Here is a 27330-nt window from a genome sequence, read left to right as displayed (position 1 = left end):
CAAATCTATATAGGTTTTATATTAAGTATAATAATAACTCGCAAGATGGTTTTATTCTATTGACCCGGTACTGGTGGTCGGTTACCTTTGTTGGCCACCGGAATTACTAGCACTAATCTAAAACCTATGAAATATTGCATGCGAGCTGCCAGCGATCCAGATGTTGGAAATTTTTTTAAATAATGGTTGAAAGACAACTTTTAACAGTTAAAAAATTATTTAGTGATAGTTTATTTCTAGTAAATTACACAAAATGTACAATAAGTTTTGATATGAGTGGCATATAATGGTGTTAATTGCTATGGTACACTCTGTCTTTGTTGTCCTCTGAGCTTCCTTATAAATCATGTCACTTCCTCTGATTTGTACGGGTTGCGTATGCTGCGGATTTCCTTTTTGAATACTAATATCTAATTTTTATGCTAATTCGTGACCTGGTCAACAGTTACTTGTTACAATTCCGACACTTTATACAAATATACGTTTTGTGAGGCTAAGGCTGTTATTTATATGTGATGTATTCTATTGTTCGTTATGATTGACTGTACTATATTCTATTATTTGTTACGATCGCTAAAATAAATTCGTAGAGTTCATTGCCTGCGACAGAAAGATAAATAAGTAAATACCTATAGAGTATTTGAAATTTGAAAATTAATAACATTTAATTTCACATATAAACTAAACTCAGTGTTTTATTATATTACATTTATGTCAAAGAGCTTTTTTCATAATAGTGTAACGAGCCCTTCTAGGATTGTCAAGAAGTTGAATGGAATAATCAACACTTGATGTTTTTTGAATAATATTTTATTTATTACAAGTCCAATAATTAATAATATTGAAAAAATGACTAAGTTCAATTAATTTATTTAATGGTAATAACGAGATGTGACTTCTAGTGTGTTCAGCTTCCAGTCGCTAGTTGTTGGTAAGTTCGTCTGACTATCGTACGGTCTACGAGCTCCTCTCGTAGAGAAATCCCTAGTCCCTACTCCAGTGGTCATATCTATGTTACGTAACTCTCATGGCCATATATGGTGCGTGTGACTGTGGCTTGTGGTTACACGGACAGTTAACCGGATGTTCCTTATATAAAACATTGTAACATGATCTCCATAAAACACACAATTCCTGCGTGGCCTATTTATATATAATATATTATAGAATATTTATATGAGTAGTGAGATATATAGTGTCAGATGTATTATGACTATTATTAGCACTACGCCGCTGCTCTCCAGCATTATTATTATGATATTACTACCAGGGACTCATAAGTAAATATAGATAAAGTCACAGCTCGTTACACCTCACCGCTAAAAAAAAGGTTTTTGTAGGGCTATAACATCATAGAACTACAAAAAACTTAAAATTCATTGTTACAATTTCAATAATATGACTAGATATCAAACTATCCAGTTTACAAAGTTTACAATTATTGTTGATAATATTATAAAATTACAGATTACATATGTTTATACATATTACATATTACATATTACATATTTTTATATATATATATATAATTTTGTTGATTAATTACAATAAATATTTTGTTAGTATAATAATTATATAATATCATATATATTTTTACAATGGTATATAAGTTTTTGTTATACAATAATAGTTGATTAATAGTTTTGTTAGTTAATACATATAATATTTTCCTTTAATTACAATAATAAATTTATTAGTAAATTATAAATTTTTTTCTTAATATTATTGACCATTCATAATTATTTGTCTAAAATGATTTATTTTCATAGAATAACATATCAGTGGCGGTTGGCACCCTTTCTATAAATCTGGCTAATTCCATACATATAGGATTATTTAAATTTCTATTTATCATCATATCTACTAAAAATCGTTTTATAGAATTTATTATTTCTAAAATTTCTTTATCTTCATACGGTACTAATATAGATTCATTTGCAGTTATTATATGATAATCAAAACAAGTTGTAAAATTATACCATTCTCCTTGGTTTGGATTAATGTGTGTTTGTATAGCTAAATTTATATTTATTTCTTGCAATAATTGATTGTTCCTATCCATTATGATTTATTTACTGATTCTTACTATTTTATTTAAATGTTATCTGTTTATTCTTATTTATTTATATATATCATTAAAACCATATTCTAATCTTAATTCTAGTATTAACAAATTGTTGCAATTCATTTTTTTTATTTAGTTAGTATTGGTGGAAAACTATTAGTAATAGATAACCTATCAGGAGTATCAGTTATTTGTTCTACTGATGTTTCTTTTTCAATTTTTACTTCACCTTCTCCACACGATTTACTTTGCACTATAGGTCCTTGTATGATTGTCAAACAGAATAACCTACATAAATAATGTCAACAAATAATTGTAATAATTATTATTAAATACAATCCCTTAACATGACATTCACAATTAAATATAAATCTTTATGGTAACATGTATAATGTTTACTATAGGTCATCTATACATGTCCCCAATATTTAAATATACTAATTCTCCAACTCATTTTATCCATACACCTTTAATGGTATCTATGTTCTCAATCACTTAATCATATTAAATTACATTAAAACTTATTTCACATTAATATTTGATTTCTTATTATACTACTCTTATACTCATATTAATTATATTTACTATATTTTATTATATTTTAAATGACTAGTTACAGTAATTTTACAACTCTATATCCTCCATATCTGATAACACATATGATTGATGCGTCAATTGCCTATTTCTGGTTATACGCTTATATTCACATATTGTAACTACTGTCACAACTATAACTGTCATCATAAACATCCCAAACACAACGTATACTACATAATTTACCTCATAATTGTTTTTAGTTTTATTTTCAGTTTTATTCTCTACAGTTAAATCCATTGTATTCATTTCATTATCATTTATGTTTATAGTAGTATCATATACAATATTATTTTTTACTATTTCCGTGCTACATTCAACACTTGTTAATTCATTATTCTTTGCTCTTTCGCTAGTAATACCTTCAATTTCTTGCGACTCCATTATTTCATGCGTAACTACAGATATTGTACTTGATGTATAAACCTTGGTTTTATTAATTTTAATTAAATTAGTAGTAGCGAAATTGGATTCTGTTTGAACATTGTTATTGTTATTTGTATCATTATTGGTAGTTTGATTATCAAGTTTAGTTATTGTTTCATTTAATGCATTATCTGCTTCTCTGAATTTTAGAAAGTTATATGTTATTGGCATTTTAATAGGTTCATATTTGGTATCATTTTTACTCTTTATGTATATTACGCAAGATTTTTGCATATAATATGTTAATGGTATATCTACTAGTGTTGCTAAAAACACCGGCGGATCTCTTATCAGAGTACATTTTATACGTAATGAGTCTATGTTACAATTGCTTACATTAGATAATACAATTTCATCGTCTGATTCACCCGATACATTCTTAATCGTGACATACCCATCATACTTATAATATACAGTTGTTCCCAACATAACTTCATTGATTATTTCCTGTCCTCTGACTGCCATTACAACCAATAATCTATAATAATATATCAATTTTTAAATTAATCATTTCTCTCATACTCTAGTATATAATTAGGTTCTTGTACGAATTCCATAAAATCCATTAAAGTTTCACAACATGAATAATCTAACCAACCCCTGTTTTCTGTCATATCATGTAAAAATCGTGCAATATTTCTAGTATACTCTCTCATCTTGGTTCTAGAAAATGGTTCGAGTAAATTATGATTTGCTGTACTTATATGCCTCAATAAACATTTTGGTAACTCATCCGGACCTAAAATATTAATACAGTGAGGTTCTCCTCCAATAGCCAATTCCAATTCCAATAAGAATTTTCTTTGTTTTTCCCTAAAATAATAATTTATTTCCCATTAATTTTTAAATATCAATTTTTTTTTTTTTTTTTTTTTTTTTTTTTTTTGTAATACCTATCTTTATCTTACTTCATTATGTTACTTATAATATATTCTTATATTTATATTCTATACTCTTAATATTATTTCTTTACCAACTTAGTTAATTTTATTTTATAATTTCATAATATTTTTTAACATCATTTCTATGCACAGTAACCTTATTTCTTCCCCTTTTTATTATTATATTCTCTGTATCTAATATCTCTAAAATTTCATATGGTCCCTTCCATAAAGAATTCAATTTATTTCTCTGCGTATTATCTCTTAATAATATAGAATCCTTAACATGTAATTCTTCACTATGTGCGTTAGTATCATATTTTGTTTTAGATTTTAATTTCTTTTTAATTAATCTTTCCTTAGCAATTTTATGCGATTCTTGCATCTTTTGTTTCAGATCATATATATAATCATCGTAATTATATCTGGGTTCTGGGTTATTTTTCAAATTTACTGGAATATTCAATTCTTTTCCATATAGTAATGTATAGGGTTGATAACCTGTAGATGTATGTTCTGTTGAATTATATACGAATAAAGCATAAGGTATTAACTGATCCCATGTATTTAAATCTTTATCTACATAATGTCTTAAATATTCTGCTAAAGTTCTGTGCGATCTTTCTAAACTTCCATTGGTCTGTGGGTGATACGGGCTAGTTTTTATTTTATTAATTTTTAATAATTTACATACTTCTGTAAATGTTTTGCTAAGAAAATCAGTTCCTTGATCTGTTAGTATAGTTTCTGGTATTCCATGAATACAAACGAAATTTATTACGAAAGCTTCAGCAACTGTATTTGCTGTATGATTAGGTAATGGTACACCTAAAGAATATTTTGTTAAATCATCCTGCATAGTTAAAATATAATTATTCCCTGATGCTGTTGTGACTAAAGGTCCTACTATGTCTAAAAATATTTTTTCAAAAGGTTTTGAACTTGTGGAAGTTATCACCATAGGCTGCTTAATTTTTCTATTTGTTACTTTATTTTTCTGGCAAGATTCACATTTTTTAATATAATTTTTAACATCAACTTTGAGTCCTGGCCAATTAAATTGCCGTCGTATTTTTTTAATGGTTTTGCCTATTCCTGCATGTCCTCCCAAAATAGAGTCATGAAATTGCTTAAATATAGTTAATTTTTCTTCCTCAGTATATTCTAATTTTGAACATATTAATACTTCTATTTTTGTGTTTCTAAATATATATCGGATCATAGCTCTAACCTTCGTCCATTCTAATCCATCTTTTCTTCCTAACTGGTTCATTATAAGTTTATTTAAAGAATGTTTTTCACTGAAATATTTTAAATTTAATAGTGTAGTATATAGATTTTCATATGTAGTTAATTGTTTAGTTTTACTTTTGGTTATTAAAAATATTATAAATCTATCGTTATATTTCACCTTTGTTAATTCACCTACGTCTTTATTAGATTTTAAAATTATATGATCCCCATACTTCTGTTTTATTTCGTAATTAATTCCTGTTCTAAAATTATAATATTTTTCGATTTCAGTTACTATATGATATTCGTTTGGTGACTCTAATAGTTCTCCATTTACTTCCTTAACATTACTATTTGTTATCAACGTTGTTTCGAATTTTTCTAAGAAATTATTATAGCTCTCTTCTTTTATCTCATTTATGGTGTACATTCTCGATAAAGCATCTACATTTCCATTTTGTACTCCCGGTTTATATTTTATTACATAATTATATTGTTCTAACTGTATTCGCCATCTAGCTAACTTTGATAACGGATCTTTCAAATTAAATAACCAAGCTAACGGTCTATGATCACTCAAAATTGTAAATTTTCGCCCATAAAGATATGGTCTAAATTGTTTTATTCCGAATACTATAGCTAAACATTCAAGTTCTGTTGTAGAATAATTAAGTTCACTTTTATTTAAGGTTCTAGAAGCATATGCTATAGGTAAATCCTTTCCTATTTCTCCTTGTGATAATATTGCACCTAATGCTTTTCCACTGGCATCGGTCGTTAAAATAAATTCTTTAGTAAAATCGGGATATTGTAATACAGGCTCAGTGCATAATGCATGTTTTAATTTACCGAAAGCTTTATCACACTCCTCATTCCATTCAAACTTTACATCTTTCTTTAATAAATTCGTTATTGGTTTAGCAATTTTACTATAATTCTCAATAAATTTCCTATAATATCCTGATAATCCTAGGAAAGATTTAATTTGTTTAACATTCTTAGGTTCAGGAAAGTCTAAAACAGCTTGAATTTTCTTAGGGTCCGGTCTTATTCCTGTTTCCGATATAACATGACCTAAATATAAACACTCTCGCTTTACAAATTCACACTTATCAGGTTGTATTTTCAAATTGTGCAATCGTAATCGTTCGAACACATCGATTAATTTTTTATTATGATCTATTAAATTTTTCCCATATATTATTATGTCGTCAAGATATACTAAACATTTTATTCCAATTATTCCAGACAATACGTTATCCATTAACCTTTGAAAAGTAGCAGGGCTAGTTTTCATTCCCATTGCCATTCGTTTAAACTGATAATGCGCGTTATTAGCTGAAAAGGCTGTTAATTCACGTGAAGCTTTAGATAAAGGAATTTGATAGAATCCAGAAGCAAGGTCAATGACACTGAATAATTGACATTGTCCTAAATGATCTAATATTTCCGTAATGTTCGGTAAAGGATGAAATTCATTTAAAGTGACCTGATTCAGAGCTCTAAAGTCTATTACAATACGAAACTTTTCTTTTCCACTGGCGTCTGCCTTTTTCTTTACTAACAAGAGTGGTGCGTTCCACGGTGAACTAGAAGGTTCTATAATATCATCTTGCTCCATTTTATCTAATTGATTTCTTATTTCTGTCTGTTGTGAGTAAGGTAACCTATAAGGTCTTTGATAAATTGGTTGTTGGTTAATATTTAAATTAATAACATGCTCGGCTGCATCTTTAAAAGTTAATCGATCTCCTTCTAAATAGAATATTTCTGCGTATCGTTCACATATTTTAAATATCGTTTGCCTTTCCTCATCACTCATATGATCGCTTCGTATTAGATTTAAAATTTTATTTACACGATTATCATTATTAATTTCGGTTTTTATCGCGTGTATGTTATAATTGTTTGCGGTTTCATACAATATTTTATTCATAATATTCGTATCTATTTCTTGTGAAAGTTCGGACACATTTAATAAACTAACCATGACCCTTCCTGTTTCCACGGTCCCTATTATATTCGCACAATATACATCTTTTATCAGTTCCTGTTTGTGTATTATAATATTTTTATTTTCCATAGCTGGGTCTGCAATAGGCACTGCCACAACGGTTTCCGTTCGTGGTTTTAATACAAATTTCATTTCATTTTTATTTATTTCATTAATTAAACTATCATTACTATCATTATCTATAACTAACGAATTTTTAGCTATATCTATAATTGCTTTATTCTCTATTAAAAATTTTTGTCCTAAAATACCATCCTTAGGTATTGGAAACGAATCATAAACTACTTGAAACTCAGTTTCTATATTAATATCATCAAATCTTAAAATTATTTTTACTAAACCTACTGTTGGTACAATTTTGTCATTAATTCCTTTTAAATATATTTTTTTATTTTCATGTACTAGTGTATCTGGTATCAAAGTACTAAATTTTATTAAATTAACATCACTTCCAGTATCTAAAAGTAACTCTATAAATTCTTTCTTTATATTAACACTTTGGCATGACACATGATTATCATTTATAACAGTTACAAAGTATAAGCATCTTGTTCCTCGACAGCGGCTATTAAATTTATCGGGCGAGCGCCACTTGCCTCGTTCGATCGATTTAAGTTTCCCGAAAAATTATTAGTTTGTTCCGAATTTAGTTTCTTATAACAGCTCGATATATCATGACCTACTATATTACAATATGTACATTTTACAACTCCAGTATTATGATTTATTGCTGGTCGCGTAAAATTATTATGTGCATTCGGATTACGCGTATTATTTATACCTCGCGCTCGCATACAATCCCGTGCGTAATGGTTTCCTCCGCATTGGTAACAGCTTATATTACTCAATACGTTATTATTTGGATAATTATTATTATTTCGATTATAGTTATTATTACGTGGTGGGAATCTATTATTATTATTAAAATTATTTCGATTCTGATTATTGTTTAGTCTATTAAAATTTTGGTTTTGATTAAATTGTGGTCTAATAAAATTGTTGTTCGGTCTTTGATTATAAGATTGTCGCGGATAATTATTAGTGTTAAAATGTCTATTACTATTATTTAAATTTCTGTTATTATTATGTCCGTACCTATTATTAAATGTTTCAAAATTATTGTTATTTCGCCTATTATTTCCACCATTATCATTTCCATTTCGCGCGTTATTGTTCCCATAATACTGATACGCGTCATAATCGGATGTAAGTTCGGATTCTTCTTCTTTAGCTAACTGCATAGCAGATTCAAGTGTAGGAGGATTACGTGATTTTACTATCGTTCTTAAACTTGGAATTAGACCTTTTAAAAATACTACTAATGTTTGTTCCTTTAATTGGTCAGTTATTACGGTAGATTGCTCAGGCGTTTTGTCTTTTGTACTAACTACACATAAATTAAAATATAATTGTTCTACCCTATGTGCATAAGAACTAACGTCCTCATTATTTCTCATTCTTACCGAATTTAACGCTACTTGTAAAGATGATGCTGTTCTCTGTGGTTCAAAAGCGTCTAACAAAATTAATTTTATTCCTTCCCACTCTGATACGTCCCTATATCTACACACTTCTAATGCCTTATCAAATAATTTCGTATTTATAAATTTAGTAAGTATCGATAATTCCTCCTTGTCTACCATTGAACATGCTAAATCGCAAGCTCTTATAAATTGATGTACATCACGCTCACCTGTACATGTGGGTATCATACCTGTAACTTTGTCTAAAGAAACTTTAGTAACTGTAGCCATTTTATTCACCTTCCTTGTATTACGTTTAGTTGGTTCTAATTGAGTATGTATTAACCCTTTCTTGGTACGTGTTCCTATTTGTCGTAACTCTATCTCGTTAACTAAAATTGGTCTTATACTTGTATTTAATAAATCTTTTTCCCTTAATGACTTCAAATATTTTTCCCTATCTAAATCTACTGAATATTGATAACCTTCTTCTGTACTTAAATCAATTAATATTTCACTTTCAACTATTTTTACTTTATCGTTATTTTTATTATCTTTAATATCTACTACGTTTTTATTATCAATTGTAACGTTAGTGGGTTCAGTTTTTACAAGTTCCTTAATTTCCTGTAATTCTTCCGTTAATAAATTTTTACTATCTGTTTCCTTAACTTCTAATGTATTATTTTCTTTATTCATTAATCTGTCTTATCATATTCAATTAATACTTCTAATACGTAAATAATTTAATTACTCAATTTTTTCAACTTACTATCAATTATAATTTATTATTTATTCGCTTCAAATTAATTATTAATTCTATTTCCTATTTATTTATTTTTACTAATTATATTAAATAATATTTAATTAAATATAATTTTTTATTCAACTCAAAATTATTAAACTCATAAATTCCTACACATAACAATATTCGTTATTATTTATTTTATATAAAATTTTTTTATTATCTCTCACAATTATAATTTTTTTTTACTTAAGGACTTATTACGGCCTTATTATTATTATTCTCTTTAATTCATTTAAATCTCAATAATACACAAAATTTCTACAAAAAGGACTTATTCCGGCCTTATAAAATTATTTCCAATTAAACAATTCACAATATACTTCATTTATCTTCAAAAAAAAAAATCACAAAATAACAGGACTTACTTCACGGCCTACAATAATAAATTCAAACACAGACTTCAATTGTCTAAAAAAAATTCTCAAATATCAGGACTTACTTCACGGCCTATATAACTTCAATATATAAATTCACAAAATATTAGGACTTACTACTCGGCCTATAAAAATCAAAAATACAGACTTCAACTGTCTTCAAATAAATTCACAAAATATAAGGACTTACTTCACGGCCTTTAAAACAATAATTAATTAATTCTCAATAAATTCTCAATAATAATTCTCTTTTACTCAAAATAAAATATAAGGACTTCTCTGCCTTTAAAAAAAAATATAAATTCTTCACAATAATTCTCAATTTCACAATATTCTTTATTATTAAATTCTCTCAATTATAAATTCTCAATTCGATGTTACAACAATTGTTAACTAGGGAAATAAATAAAAATTATTTTTATTTTTATTTTATGTTTTAGTGTACAGTGTACACTATAAAAAATTTTATTATTATATTTTTTTTTAAAATAAAATAAATACGCGAACGAATTAAAATTCTTTATATTATTTATATTATTCTTTATATTCTTTATAAATTCTTATATTTATAAATTTTACAATTTGTTGAACTATATTTTAAAATTATTTCATTAATTATTTCGTTTTATTTAAACTTGTTTTAAATAATTAATTTAATTTAATTACTATATTTATTTTAATTTGACTTTTGACTTTTCTTTTTTTTTTATTTTATTATTTATTTACTTCTTTATATTATGTTAAATTAAATTTAATTATTAAAATATTTAAATTATTTTAAAGTATTAAAAGTATACTTAAAAGTATTTTAAAAAAATTTAGCGTAGAAGTTTAAATTAAATTTGCGTAATTTAGAATTTTATTTATTTTCAATAAAACGTTTAAAAAAAAAAATTTTAATTTAATAAATTATTATTATAATTGTTTTCCTGTTATAATATTTTTTAACTAATATTATTATTTATTCCCCAATCTTATTCCTTAATTAAAACTATACTATGGTCAATAATACCATAGGAGACGAACAAACTAATTTTCACAACTTTATTCTAATACTCACACCAAAGCGATTGAATTGACGGATGATGATGATGATGCCATTCTTATTTCTTGATTTTCCTTGACTGCTACTGCTGGGTTTTCGTTTTCACGGAGTCGTGGGAAGATGGCCTGTCTTCTCACAGTGATCGGATATGAATTACCTCCGTTAGAAGTAGAAAGAAGAAAAATTTTCGAAAATAATTTCAAAAATATTCTAAGTATTCTTCTTTTTCCCTCTTGAAACAACCCTGTCCACAGCGCCAAATTGTAACGAGCCCTTCTAGGATTGTCAAGAAGTTGAATGGAATAATCAACACTTGATGTTTTTTGAATAATATTTTATTTATTACAAGTCCAATAATTAATAATATTGAAAAAATGACTAAGTTCAATTAATTTATTTAATGGTAATAACGAGATGTGACTTCTAGTGTGTTCAGCTTCCAGTCGCTAGTTGTTGGTAAGTTCGTCTGACTATCGTACGGTCTACGAGCTCCTCTCGTAGAGAAATCCCTAGGCCCTACTCCAGTGGTCATATCTATGTTACGTAACTCTCATGGCCATATATGGTGCGTGTGACTTGTGGTTACAGTTAACCGGATGTTCCTTATATAAAACATTGTAACACGATCTCCATAAAACACACAATTCCTGCGTGGCCTATTTATATATAATATATTATAGAATATTTATATGAGTAGTGAGATATATAGTGTCAGATGTATTATGACTATTATTAGCACTACGCCGCTGCTCTCCAGCATTATTATTATGATATTACTACCAGGGACTCATAAGTAAATATAGATAAAGTCACAGCTCGTTACAATATATTGAATCTGTTTCAATTAATATTTTTTCATAATTTTCAAAATCTTCTTTTGTATAATATTCTGGTTTTGTAACATCTGTATGAGTTAATAATCTCCACATACCTGGGGTTAGTATATGTTTTTTTCCATTTAAAATTATATCATCAAAATCAAATATTATAGGGTATTTTCCGATCATGAATTCATCAGTTTTACTAATATGATATATTCCAAATGGATTAACACGTTTAGCTTCATTTGGTAAAGTTGGTAAATATTTTTGCGCATTTTCACCTAATATTATTATATTTTTAGGCATAGGAGATTCATTTGTTGTTATTCGTGGAGAACTTTTAGGTGTTTTCATAATATCTTGATCTTCTGTTAGTCGTAATAATTCTGGATTACGAGGTTTATAAGGAGTAGGTATTATCATTTTTTTAATATCATTATCAGTTTTAATAGCAACCTCTTTAACATCATTAACAGATGATTCAACATTTGATAAGGCTTTTAATATTGGTTCATAATGTTTTACTTTTTCTTCTGATTTATATTTATCGTTTAAAACTGTTTTTCTATAGTTATTTTGTAAATTTTTTTTAAGATTAATTACTTTATGTACCTCTGCTTGTTGTTTTTTATTTATTTTTTTATCTTAATTTCATCTTCATCTTCATCTTTTTCTATAACATTTAACTTTTTTCAGAATGTTCTAATTCTGATTTTTGTAAATCTATTTTCTAAATTTTGTTTAACACGAATTAATTGCTTTATTTTTTCTGTTTTGTTTTCTAAATGGGTTTCTTTCTTAAAAATGTTTTGTGTTTCTGATAGTTCTGTTGGTGGTTCTGCAAATACGACTTTTATAATTTTTTTTTTTTTATAATATCATTTAAATGCTTTCTTGATTGATTAACATTCATTTATTATATAAAAAAATATTAATTTTCCAAATTTATTAATTTTTCAAGTTTATAGTAGAAACGATTATTGATTAGATCGATTGTTATAAAACCATATTTATTTTTCCAACAACTTGCACATAAAGATTTAAAATCATTAAAAGAAATAGTATTACTTAAAAAATCCTCCCAAATTTTTTTAGTATAATGAGTTGATTTAAAAAGAAATAAAATAGATAAATTATTTCTTATATTTTGTAAATTTGCAGTAGTATAACATTGTGTTAAATAAATAACTGAAATATTTTTTGGTCTTGATCTTCTAAACATCTCATAAACTTCAATTAGATCTTTAAGTGGCCAATCATCAATAATAATTGTACTATTACGTTTACATTCATCTATAGATATTATATCTGTATCAGAGAAATGAGCTTCAATGTCAATATCAATATCACCTTTAAATACTTCTATTAGTTCTTTATAACATGGTTGGTCAAGACTTTTTGTAAAAACATATAAAACTTCATAATTAGTCCAGTGGGCTAGAACGATACACTTAATCAATTCAGATTTACCACTTCTTCCTGATGGACCACAACATGCCCCACGCAAAGGCAAATGAAATAAAGTTTTTATTTTCTCTTTACCTATTTTAGTTGGTTTTATTTTAAGATAATCCATTTTATAGTAAAAAAAAATTTTTTTTCCTATTATAAATAATGTTGAGTACTATTTTTAAAAAATACGATAATGATATTGAAAGTGTTCAATATAAAACTTTTGGACCTGTGACTAAAGATCAACTTAATATGCCTAATAAAAATACAACTTATAGAATTGATAATATGAATGATTTTCAAGGTTAGGTTAGGTTAGGTTAAATTATTCAAAGTTAAGTAATTTAGTAATTTAGTAATTCAAAGTTTCATATTCGTGGTAGATATTTGCAAAAAGATGGAAAAGAATATCCCGAAAATTCAAATATACAACTAAATGATAATTTTGTTGCAAATCTTTTTACGGGAGGTGAAGTTAAAATAAAGAGTGTCAGAATAGATGAAATTGAAAATATGGGAAGAATTAGTACAATTAAAGGTGTTATAAGTTATTCTGTTGATGAAAACGGACCAACTATAAACTCAGGATTTGTAACCAATTTTCATGGTGGTGGTTATTTTGAGGCTTATGGTTACTTATCACAACTAGCTTTAGGAATCTTTAAAGACCATCCATATCCTGTTTTCAATGTTAATATGGAAATAAGTTTTACGAGAAATACAGATGATGATGCTTTGTTAAAAAGAATTATTACAAGATCAATAAATGGGAAAGTTATTAAAGGAGATGGAAAAGTTGTTACAGGAGTACAAGATGGAAAAATTATTATTGATGAATTTACAATTAGAATTCCAATTGTAAAATACAATGAATCAAAATTTTTATTATTAAATGAGTTAACTAAATTTTCTCAAGAAAAACAGTATACTATTAAATTTAATTCGTTTCAATGTATTGAAGAAAGAAATATAACAGGAAAGACTTTACATATTGATTTAACAAATCTAAAAAGAAGTTCTAATACACCAACTTTTGCAGGTTTTGGATTACAAACAAAAAAATTAAATACTCAAGATCATGATCCTACTGAATTTGATCATTGTAATGTTAAAAATTATTGGTTTGAAATAAACGGAAAACGTTATCCTGAAGAACTTCAAGATTTAGATTTTAAGAATAATAATTACTGTGAAGCTTATGACAATTTGATGGAGTATAAGAGATTATTTCAAAAAAATCATAGAGAACAACCATTGATGTATAATAATCCAGTTGATTTTAAACTTTTTAGATCAATATTTCTTGTTAACATGAGTAGACAACCACCAAATATTTCTGCAACTAGAAAAAATATTATTTTACATGTTGATTTTAGTGAAAATTTACCTAGTAATACAATTTGTTATATTTTTTTCATCGCACAAGATGAATTTTTATTTGATATTGAAAGAGGTACAATTAATGAACAATTTACTAATTAAATAATGTTTTTATTTTCATGTTTTCAATAGCAATATTTCTATTGAAAAATAATTTTAATATTTATTTTGTTTTTCTTCAATTAGATCAAGATAAACAATAAAATCATCACCAAAATTAACAATATCACCATTTTGATCAAAAATATATATATTTATCTTTTGAATTGTTCTTACATTTACTTGTCTGTACATTATTGGATTACATCTTATAAAAAGATTATTTGAATCATAATAAAAAACAAACAAAAGTTCCTCTTCGATAACTTTTTCATCAATAGATGAAACAGACTTTTCAATTATGTTGCAATGTACTTCTAATAATTGTTTATTTATATTATTATCTAATTTTTCAGAATCTCCTACATGTTTATATAAAAAATTATTATCAATCCCTAAACTTAATTTTAAATTTTCGTCTATCAAACAAGTATTTTTTGAAGTTAATTTAATAAAATTATTATCATTTAGTAATTTGATATCTGAAGGTAATAATTTATCTGAAACTCTCCAAGGACCAATTGGAAAAGCTGTTTTTAATAAACTCAATAACGTCACCCTCAAAAATGTCGGTCTTAAAATTTTAAAAAATATTTCAAATGTATTATCTGGTATTAATATGAACACAGAATTTGAACCTGGACTTCCCGAAGACTTCTCAACAGATGATCTCGTATACTTTAAGTTTGCACCAACTACGTCAGTAGACATCGAACGATCTTTTTCAATGTACAAGACTCTACTCAGTAACAATCGAAGATCATTTCACTTTGAAAACTTGTACAAACATCTCATTATTCAATGTAACTTTCAAGGTAAATATATGTTTTTTTATTAATTTATATTAAATATTAAAATAATTTTTTTTTAACAGAACAATAGCAGAATAAATGAATACCACAAGTCGTCCATGATACAATAAACAATAATTCAGTTATATTAATTCATATTTTTTTTTTTAAATAATTAATGAAACCTTAAAAATGTTTTCATACAAATAATTTTTTTTGCACATTTTAGTATTTTTAATATTATTATTATTTTTTTTTTAATAAAATATAATTTTTTATATAAATGTTTTTTTTGCATATTTTAGTATTTTTAGTGCATATTTAAGCGCTTATATGAATATTTTTTATAGCATATTATTGCGCTAATAACAACCTTTTTTAGAGCTATAACTTATGAGCCCTGGTAATAAACTATTCAATTGATCAATTGAATAGTTACCTTCAATTTCAGTTTTATATATTTTATCAGATTTTTTGTTTGGCTAAATATAACACCGTTTATATTTTTTTAAAAACATTGTGTATAAAAAATTGGTTTGTTTGATCCTGTTATTTTATATTCAATATCAGGACCTAGTTTCCATGAATCAGGCCATACCCTATTTATAGGGATTAAATATCCCATATAATCAAAACCTAAACAATTTGATAAATATTCATCAAAACTTAGACCGATTGAGGCTGTAATATTTAAAAAATCATCAATTAATTCAAGAGTTCAAGACTTATTTTAGGAAAATCATAACAATTCATTAAATTTTCAATTTCATTTATTGTGTATATTCCTATTGGAATTTCAATCTTCGGTATTTCACCATTTCTACCTAATCTAATTATACATTCTTGATCTATATTTATATATTTTTCTTCAGAAGTAGGACAATACATTAAAGTATTACCAACTAATGAAAAATCAAATTCTGTATTTTCAAATCCTAAATTTTTTTTAAATTTTTCATCTAATTTATAATAACAAGGAGATTCAATTTGAATTTTTTTATTATTATAAGATAAAAATACCGGTTCAATAAATTTATTTAAATATGAAATGCTATATATACCTTTTTTTATATATATTTCTCCATGTTCAATTTCTATTTTACAATCTGATTCAATATTAATCAAATTTAAACTTTTTAAATACATTGATTCGAGACCTATTTTAAATTTATTATTATCATTGAATTCTGGTTGTGGTAAATGAGTATAACCATTTTTTTTTACTTTTATAAATACCATTTATAAAAGTTTAAATTTTTTTTTTTCTAATTTATTCAAAATCAATCAAATGCATTGATTTTCCTTTGTTTAATTTTTTCATTCCTTTATAAATAAGATTAAATTTTGTTTTCGAATTTTTATATAACGATATATTTTCATCTGTCATTTCATCATTATCTAAATATCTATTTGGTAAAAATACTCTAATTTTATTATCCTAATACAACAGTTATTGTTTTACCATGCTCTGTATCAAAATATTCGAAAAAAGTCACCTCATATTTATTTTCCTTGTTCTAATGTATCTAATTTTACAAAATCATATTGAGTGTTGCCGCATTTATTTAAAGATGCTTTAAAATTTTCCATTTCTATTATTTATTATAATAAAAATAAACATTTTTAAACATCGAAACATTAAAACATACATTTAAGCATAACAACATAACTACGTAAATCAATTAATTATGTTCACGTCGACGTTTAGTGTTTTTACGTTGTCGTTGTTGATTTTCACGTTCACGTAGGCATTGTTGATTTTCATATAAAAAGTTGCCGTGCAGATCTGCACGTCGACTTTTTATATAATTAATTATGTTCACGTCGACGTTTAGTGTTTTTACGTTGTCGTTGTTGATTTTCACGTTCACATTCACGTTGTTATATTATCTTTTTTGTCACATTGCGGAAATTTATAAGCATATTCTTAAGTTTCTTGATTTCTTGTTCATATTCTTCACACTGTTTTTTACATAGTTCGATTTGAGATAATATCAGGTCAAATACATTATATTCATTATAATCACTATTACTATCACTATCACTAGGTATCATATTTACCATTTTCACGTAGACATTGTTGATTTTCATGTTTACATTCGATGATCAAATTAGTAGAACTATCACTATAACTTTTAACTTTTTCATTTCCCATTTCTATTATTTATTATAATAAAAATAAAAATTTTTAAACATCGAAACGTTAAAACATATATCAAAGCATAACAATATAACTACGTTGAATAATTACGTATAACTGTATAAGTATAAGCTGAATAATTACGTATAATAATAATATATAATATATCAACGTTTGTGTAGCTAGACTGATTAGTTTTTTAACATTCGGTATTGAATATCTTATCATATATACATTACATATATATATTATTAATATATTATGAGGTTTTTATTTATCGAATTATTTAAATAGTGCTTAAATATCATTTATACATATCCAAGTGTTGTAGCCTGGTCAGTTAATGCGTTTGTTTTAAATGTGTTCTTAGTAACATCGTAATTAGTGGGGAATGTGTGGCGCCGCATATTCTCCTGCTAATATAATCATGCTTTGAAGACGTTCACAGTAATTTGGATAGGTGTAGGCGCGCACCTATCTAGTTCTACTGAAAAACTGTAGTTGACGATCAACAACACTTGGATAATTTCTCCCTCCCACGATAGCTTTACAGATATCTGTAAAAGAGTTCCGGCCTCCTTTTTTCATAACGGGTATCTGTAAAGCTGGGAATGATTTTACCGATTTTTTGCATTTTTTTTTTCAGATTTTTTTTCAATTGAAAATATTTGTTATTATTATTATACTTATTATTATCATTAAATATTTTAAAGTCTGATAATTCATTTAATATTTGATATTATCAAGTTCATTAACATACATGTTTTATATACTTATCTACACTACATATTAAAAGTTTACCCTCCACTTCATGTTTTTGATTTAAATATAACACCGATGCTATTTATGTTAGAATGTTCATGTTTTGATTAAACATTTTTAATTTTAATTCTCTTTAAGTCCCCCTCAAAGTCTGATAGTCTAAAACCATTTCCAAAGATTATTGAAAAAATTTCTATAATATAAAATGAGCGATGAATTATTACAAACTATACATTGCCTTAAATGTAAAAAAAGAACAAACAATTTTAATCCTATTAAAATTCAAACAGTTAATGGTCGATGGAGAATTTCAACAAAATGTTTGGATTGTAAAACAAATAAAAGTAAATTTACAACATCATCTGAAATTGAACAACCCGTCACCAATAAATCTATAAATCAAAATATTTCAAATAATACAGACAAATTTTTATTAGCTAAAGAACTTCATAAACCAGCCAGATTAAGATTTCCTAAAAGAAGGATTATCACTAAAGGTATTGATGATCTATGGGCTGATTTAGTTATAATGAGAAATTATTCAAATGAAAATGAAGGTTATTGTTATATAATTACTGTTATAGATACTTTTTCAAAATTTGCATGGGTATTTCCACTCAAAAATAAAGATGGTATTAGTGTTTCAAAAGCATTTGAAAAAATAATAAAACAAGCTAAATCACAAAAACATCAACCACCAAAATTACTACATGTTGATAAAGGCTTGGAGTTTGTGAATAAACATTTTAAACAAACTTTGGAAAAATATAATATTCATATGTATCATACACAAAACGAAGACAAATCTGCAATTATTGAGCGTTTTAATAGAACATTAAACGGAAAAATGAGAATATATTTTGAAGTTCAAAATTCTAAAAAATGGATTAAAATTTTACAAACATTATTAGATGAATATAATTTCAATGATATACATAGAGCTATTGGTATGAAACCTTGTGAAGTAAATAAATCTAACGAAAACAATGTTCTACACAAATTATTTTCTACAAAAAACAAAACTAAATCAAAAATTAAATTTAGTGTAGGTGATAGAGTAAGAATAAAAGCTTTTAAAAAAACATTTGGTAATAAATATAGTAATAATTGGACAAGAGAAATATTTATAGTTAATGAAATTTTAAACACAAATCCTATAACCTATAAAATTATAGATTTAAATAATGAAGAGGTGTAAGGGAGTTTTTATAACGAAGAAATGCAAAAAACAAAATTTTAAATAATATTTTTAGTAGAAATTATTCTATTAAAAAATTGATTGTAAAAAAAAAAAAATAATATGGAATATAATAAAGTATGGATGGATTAAATATTACTGAACCCATAGTTAAAGAAATTGATAACAATAATAAAATGAATATCAAAAATTGTGATAAATGTAACTTAACAGTTGATAGCAAAAATTGGGCTGCTCATTTGAAATCTATTCGTCATCAAAAAAATGATATATATCAAACAATTGTACCTTTTAGATATAATAAAACATACAAAGGTATACCAATTAATCAAGAAAAACAAAATCGTTAACATTTGATGGGGCTGCTTCAAATATATCTATGGTAAAAATATTAGGTTACAATTTACCAACCAAACCTTCATTTAAACATCCAAATACCCAAGAAGACGGACACATATATTTAGATGCTGCTCATATGTTAAAATTGGTTAGGAACAGCCTTGGTGATTGGGGAACACTATACGACCAAAATGGGAAATCAATCGAATGGGATTATTTCTAAAAATTAGTAGATTTGCAAGAAAAGGGTGGATTACATTTGGCAACTAAACTTAGACGACGACATATTTGGTACTTTAAAGAAAAAATGAAGGTTAGTTTAGCAGCACAAACATTCAATGCCAGTGTAGCAGATGCTTTAACTTTGTGTAAAAATGAAAGTTTTGGAGGTTTTCAAAATAGTGATTCGACAATTGAATTTTGTAAGAAAATTAATGCTATTTTTGATTTTCTGAATACACGTAATTTTTTGGAGCAGTTACAATGTAAACGACCATTTTATGCAAATCTTGAAGGCCAAATACATAAATTTGTTAAAGATTCAATTTTGTATTTAGAAAGCTTAAAAGGGCAAAATAATATACCAATTTTAGAATCTCAAAGAAAAACCGGCTTTATTGGATTAATTACATGTTTAATTAGTGTAAAACAATTATTTTTAGATGTAGTTAAGTCTGAACAGTTAGATTTCATTTTAACTTACAAATTATCTCAGGATCATATTGAAATGCTCTTCTCTGCAATAAGGTCCAGAGGGTTTAATAATAATCCTTCAGCTGCGCAGTTTGAAGCCGTATACAAAAGGTTACTTATACACACAAATTTGACTGTCTCAAATGGAGCAAATTGTTCACCACAGGACGCAACTAATATTTTAAGTGTCACTAGTACAAAAAAAAAACCAAACGAAATTTTTTTAGATATTTTATGTGTAGAAGAAATGCCAAACTTAATAGGTGATGAAAATTTACAAGAAATACCTCAATATAAAACCTTTGCTATTGAGCATATATCCAGTTTTATAGTGAAAAAAATATTATGTGTATTAAAATATTTTAATAATGTATATGCAGCAGAATTAATAGATACAAATAGCAGAAACAAATTAATTGATATCAAAAATCGTGGTGGCGTAACTAAGCCATCAATTGACGTTGTTACTTTATGTGAAATAGCAGAAAAAATTTTATTTTATGGATAATGCAGGCTATTAAAAATCAAAAAAATAATAATGTTATTCAATATTTAATCATAAAATGTATGTCTAGTATAAATATTAAACTATACTTTGTAAATTTAAACAAACACATTTATTCCCAATCGCCAATTAATAACCATTTATTACAAATAATTAAATTAATATTAAAATATTATAATACTATAAGATTGCATCACTATAACAAAGAATTGGTTGGATCAAAAATGAGGATTCGATCAAAATTAACAAAAATCATAACTTTCAAAAATCAATAAGGAACTTTCAACATATTTCTGTAATTTGTAATTTGTATTTTGTAATTTTGTAAATCATAATTAATTTATTAATGTAATAACTAATAAATATAATAAATAAAATAAATGTAAAATGTTAATAAAAAGTGATAAGACTAGTAATCATAGGTATTAAATAACATTTGGAAAAATAAAATTGTTTCGTTTCTTTTTCCATGTACTTCCAACTTATATTTCTATCTCTTTTGTTTGATGTTCACTTAAGCTTCTCTCTCTATGCGCGGTCCATAGTTAATATGTCTATGGTTGATACCTAAGTTGGAACCAAAAAATCGGAATAGTATGAAATTGTGCAAACTTCAAAAAATCGTAGAAAATAATCGGCTGAACATTTTGCATTTTTTTTTTCGAACTTATTTTAAAAATCATATATACAAAATGGCTATTTTGATTTTTTCAAGTATCAAATAGAAATTTTTGAAATTTTTTACTAATTGAAAAAATCGACATTAATTTTTAAAAAAAACGAAAATTTTTCATCGTTATAAATACCTAACTCAATAAGGGTCCTTTTTCACGAACGTTTTTAAATTTAACACTCGCGCGTCAAACGCACGTTATCATTCCATTCACCATTTTATATTTATTTTCCAAACGACATCATGAACTCCGAGGAAGAAGATGCCGTTGCTCTTGGCTCTTGTTTTAATAAAAAGAAAAAGAAATAAACAAAAAAGAAAACATCGATTTTGGGTATATCCACTACTTCAACCAAGGCTTCAGACTGGTCAGTTTTATACACTATACAATGACTTGATGCAGGATGAAAACAAATGTTTTAGTTATTTTCGTATGTCTCGACAATCTTTTAATGAATTATTGAATCTAATTACAAATGATATAAGTGGTGAGGATACAAATATGCGACGATGTATTCCAGCCATTGAGAGACTAGCTGTTACATTACGGTAAGTTCATACATTATATATTTTTATTTTAAATTAATAAAACAAACTTAAGTACAATTTTTTTTTATTAAATATTTTTTTAAACTTATAAACAAATTCAAATAAAAAAGATTTAATATATTTTAATATCTCAAAAACACAATTTTAAACTTATTATTATTTATATTATAAATTAATGATTATGAAAAAATATTATAAGTTATAAGAAGATGAGTAATTAATTTTTAATATAATATATAAATATATTGTTTTTATTTTTTGAGGAAAATATTTTGGAATTTATGTTTATTTGTCAATTAAAATGCAGTAAAATTATATAAAAAAATGAGTTTTGATGCTGAAGTGAATTCTCGTCAGAAAAATTATTTGTTGTATTAGTTTTATTGTTTGTGACGTCCCTTAAAAAACTTAATTGGTTAAAATAAATGTATTCTTTTGTTCTTGTAGCACCAGATCCTGACTTAGTATACTTTTTAGCATTTGCGTGCCTTACAAAACAATCCCTTAAGCTTTTCCATTTACTTTGCAACTGTTTCCCTAGTAATAAAGAAATTAAGTAAAAAGAAATTAATACAATAATATGTTAAAAGTATATAATATGCTTAATAAATATATTAATTTCAGATATTTAGGTGCGGGATCTTCATTGACTGATTTACATATGGCATTTAGATGTGGAATAACAACATTGTCCAGATTGATTAGAAGAGTGTGTCGAGCTATTTGGAACTTAAAGGAAATATGTATGTATGCCCTTGCCAACAAAAGATCAGTAGGTGGAAATAGCACATGGGTTTGAAAAAAATGCTAATTTTCCCAATTGTATAGGTGCTATTGACGGAAAACATATTAGAATAATAAAACCTGTAGATAGCGGTTCATTATATTATAATTATAAACATTTTTTTTCTATAAGTTTACCTGCAAGTTTACCTGTAATCAAATTATCGATTTATATTCGTTGATATTGGCGCATACGGTAAAAGTTCAGATTCGTCAGTTTTTAAAAATTCTGATTTATGGAAACGACTTGAAAATCAAACTTTGAATATTCCAGCACAAAATTATTATTATTTATTATTTATGTATTTTTTTTTTCTCGCTTCTTTTTCCTCAAAGTAGCTACTAATGTAACTTATATATTTTAACTCTTACATATTTATTTAAAATGTAATTGGAATTTATTTCCGTAATAAACGAACAATAAACAAAAGTTTTTACCGGGCACAGAGACACTTAAATGCCCTCATATGATTGTTGGAGATGAAGCATTTGGGTTGTCTCGTCATGTTTTAAGACCTTATAAAGGAAAAAATCTGACGAAGAAAAAACGTATTTTTAATTACCGACTATCTCGAGCGAGACGTTATATTGAATGTGCTTTTGGGATACTTGCAAACAAATGGAGAATTTTTCATAGACCAATTAATGTAAACACGGATTTTGCCGAAGATATAATAAAAGCTTGTTGTATATTACATAATTTTGTAAGAGAACGAGACGGCTACAACTTTGAACATACCTTTACTGACGAATTAAATAGTTTACAACAGCAGGAAAATGTGCAAGGTGGCGTAGTAGCAAACACTACTTTTTCTACGTATTTCGAAAGTGATATCGGAGCTGTACCATGGCAAGATTCGAAAATTTAATGAACTATATTACATATTATTATAAATTTATATTTAGTAATTATTTTTATCATGTGTATTATACATATATAGTAAATTTACCTATATATCTATAATATATATTATACTTTTTTTTGTGAGAGTGATTTCACTATTAACTTTCGATTAATTTAGTCTTATTTATTAATATAATATAATATATAATATATAAAAAATACAAATTAAAATTATAATCTTTTTACGATAGTTATTTACATGGTTTATTAAAACATTTGTTAGATAGGTATAATTTTAATTCATGAGACATAGGTACCTAACTGGTTATAATGGTAATTAAATTTGATTTTGAAATTGTAAGCGTCAGTTTCAAACTACATAGATAAAATTATAAAAATTATGGTATTATATAAAAAAATATGAGTAATCGGTATAGTTTATGTACAGTGTACTTACCGATGTTATTTTTTTCTGCTGCTGGTTTATCGTCAAACGTATCGTAAAATATTTTACATATATTTTCCCAGGCCTTTCATTTGGCATTTCTCAAACTATATTCAGCAGTTTGAGTGTTCCATATCGCATTTTCATTTTCAATTGCACTTATAAATAGTTCAGTATCAATACATTCGTTTCTCGAGTCCATAGTAAGTAGAAAATTAAAAAAATTATAAAACGAAAAAACGGTTTTCTATAAACAATTTTCGTGATAAAACAATTCGCATTAATGGAAATTTGACAGTCATGATTTCCTCGATCTTTTTCCAATTATACCAACCCCTGCACTTTTCACACTTTTCGCATAAATTATAGTATAATTGGTAAACCGAGACGCGCGTTTTTCTCCCCGTGGAAACGTCCTAATCTTCTGGGATTAATTGCTATCTAACGCGCGTTTAAAGAAAAACGCGTGTAGAGGCAAGACCTCGCGTTCACGCGCGTAAGATGCGGGTTTAAATGGGTATGCTTGTATTTCTTCTAATACATTTCATAAACGCACGTCTAAACTCACGCGCATTCGCGCGTTTAAAAATGCTCGTGGAAAAGGGCACTAAGAGTCAAATAATTGGAAAATGTTACAATCCCACACAGCATTTGGGTAATGATAATATTTTGTAAATATCTTAAAATGGTTGAATCATGAATATTTTTATAAAAATATTTTTTTGATATTTAAGAAAAGTTTCCAAGAAAATATTGTTGAAACAATCATAATACAACTTTTTATAATTATTAATTCGTAAATATTTTATCAATTATGTCAAAATATATTTTTTAAATATATTCCAATGGTTGAGAACAAAATATTTTCAGGATAATTATAATACAACTTTTTATAATTATTATTTGGTAAATATTTTATCTATTATATTAAAATATATTTTTTTAATGTTCTGTAATAGTCGCAAACAAAATTTTTTTGGACAATAGTATTAGAACCTCGAATAGATATTTTTCAAAAATATTTTATAATACCTTCAAGGCCGTAACTGGAAAACAATTTAGGGGGGTCTAACATTTTTTAATTATAGATACTAAACACTTGCCATTTTTACGTTAAAAATATAAAATTTGACTATTATTATCAAATGTATGATAAATTTTATCTTATTTTAAAATACTGCTTTAACGAAAATATACAATTATTTTTTAAAAATAATTATAGTTATTAAACTATATTCACCGCTAAACTTTTTCTACTTTTAAAAATTTCGGGGAGGGGGGGTCTGGACCCCTGGATCCTCCCCCAGTTACGGCCTTGAATACCTTTATATATATATATATATAACCTCTAGGCTCTAAGTGAATAACACACTAGGCGATTCGAACGCGCGTCTTCGCGCGTTTTGAACGTCGCGATTAATCGCCCAAAATTAAACATAATATACTTGTATATAGGCGAGGTTTCGAAGCGCGTTCGAATTGCCTAGTGTGTTATCCACTTAAAAAAAATAAATTGTAATTTAGTTCTGTAAAAAATTAAGGTTGAAATAAAACTACTAAAATAATATAGAATTTTGGTAATTCGACTATAAGTATATATAGAATTGTTCCGCGAAAAACAGTTTTTACTTTTTGCAATGTTAATGTTGTACATATTTTGATGGTTGTACACAATACATGCGGGTAGCGGGTGTAGTGTCGTTTATTAAGAATTAAGATGTTAGGTACTAATATACCTACCTACGTAAAAATAAAATTTTAAAAAAGTGGGGTGGAGTAGTGCGGTGGTGGAAGTTTGTCAATCGGTCCTCGGAGAGGATAGTGAATTTTTGCAATGATTGCATTCAATAAAAAATGATTCTGAGCGGCCAAAAAAAAACTATGAATCATAAATATGTGTTAATAATTAACCATTATTAATTGTGTATTATCTTATATCTAGTTGGAATTATGTAATTTTTAAATTTTATTCGTTTCTACTGCGATAAATAAAGTGTTAGAAATTAAAATTCCGTTTTTAGCGGTTTTTCATAAATTTGTCGGTGGTTTTTCCCGTGGTGTTAAATAACTATTGAGACCTGTCTAGAGTATACCATCTATATCCTATTTACTAAAATATAAGATACTACATATTGCAATCAAAGAACTCCTTCATGTAGAAATTTTGTTTACAGGATAAAAAATTAATAACAAAAAATAAACATCATTTTAAAACCACTAGCTTCCTAGCTCCGCTCAGAATCTAATACATCAAACAACAACTAATTACCCACACAGCATTTGTAAGATGATTATATTTTAAAAACATTTTATGATTGTATTATCAAAAATATTTTGAAGTAAATGTCTTTAGTATATTCTCTAAGTATCTTTAAAAATATATATTATTTGAAATATTTTTGAAACGTTTAGTTATCATCTTGAAAAATATATATTTTGTGAAATATTTTTGAAACGTTTAGTTATCATCTTAACAAATATATATTTTGTGAAACATATTTAAAACGTTTAGTTATCATCTTAACAAATATATAGTTTGTGAAATATATTTAAATCGTTTAGTTATTATCTTAACAAATATATTTTATATAGGTAAGTACTTAATTAATCTATATTATAATAAATATATAAAATGTTTGCCGTCACTATATATTATATTTTTTGGTTACTGGCCGTTATTATTATATTGAATCAGGACATATTTTGTACCGCAATAATCACATAAGAAAATTCGAAACTATACAGTTATTATTATATTAGATGGAGTTTAGGCGTATATAAACTGCTGCAATTCTTGATTTTTATTTTGATGATTCCATCCCAACTATATATTATGGTATAATAAATATAATATAATATTATGACTCTTTAATAAAATGTAGGTATTTAGATACAGGATGGTATTTATTATAGGTATACGTATATAGTTACTACAATGCGAGTATGCATTGAT

The 27330-nt window shown here is 26.0% G+C and overlaps 2 protein-coding genes across 2 annotated transcripts; both read right to left on the bottom strand.

Moving 5' to 3' along the window:
* Positions 1-454: 454 nt before the first annotated feature.
* LOC149062898 (uncharacterized) lies at positions 455-11238 on the bottom strand. The gene is made up of 2 exons (XM_089215822.1): positions 10919-11238; positions 455-3563 (listed from the first exon to the last, which is right to left on the bottom strand). The coding sequence occupies exons 1-2, from the start codon at positions 10957-10959 to the stop codon at positions 2690-2692; spliced, it is 915 nt and encodes a 304-aa protein (XP_089071948.1). The 5' UTR covers positions 10960-11238; the 3' UTR covers positions 455-2689.
* On the bottom strand, positions 7744-10171 carry LOC149062899 (uncharacterized). The gene has a single exon (XM_089215821.1). The coding sequence runs from the start codon at positions 9373-9375 to the stop codon at positions 7744-7746; it is 1632 nt and encodes a 543-aa protein (XP_089071947.1). The 5' UTR covers positions 9376-10171.
* Positions 11239-27330: the final 16092 nt, after the last annotated feature.

This window comes from Diuraphis noxia, unplaced genomic scaffold (assembly GCF_037042655.1).
Source record: "Diuraphis noxia isolate RWA-SAM2 unplaced genomic scaffold, SU_Dnox_SAM2 contig0001, whole genome shotgun sequence".
Classification (NCBI taxonomy): domain Eukaryota; kingdom Metazoa; phylum Arthropoda; class Insecta; order Hemiptera; family Aphididae; genus Diuraphis; species Diuraphis noxia.
The sequence above is the reverse complement of the archived record's forward strand: the minus strand, read 5'-3'. Positions and strand labels throughout refer to the sequence as shown.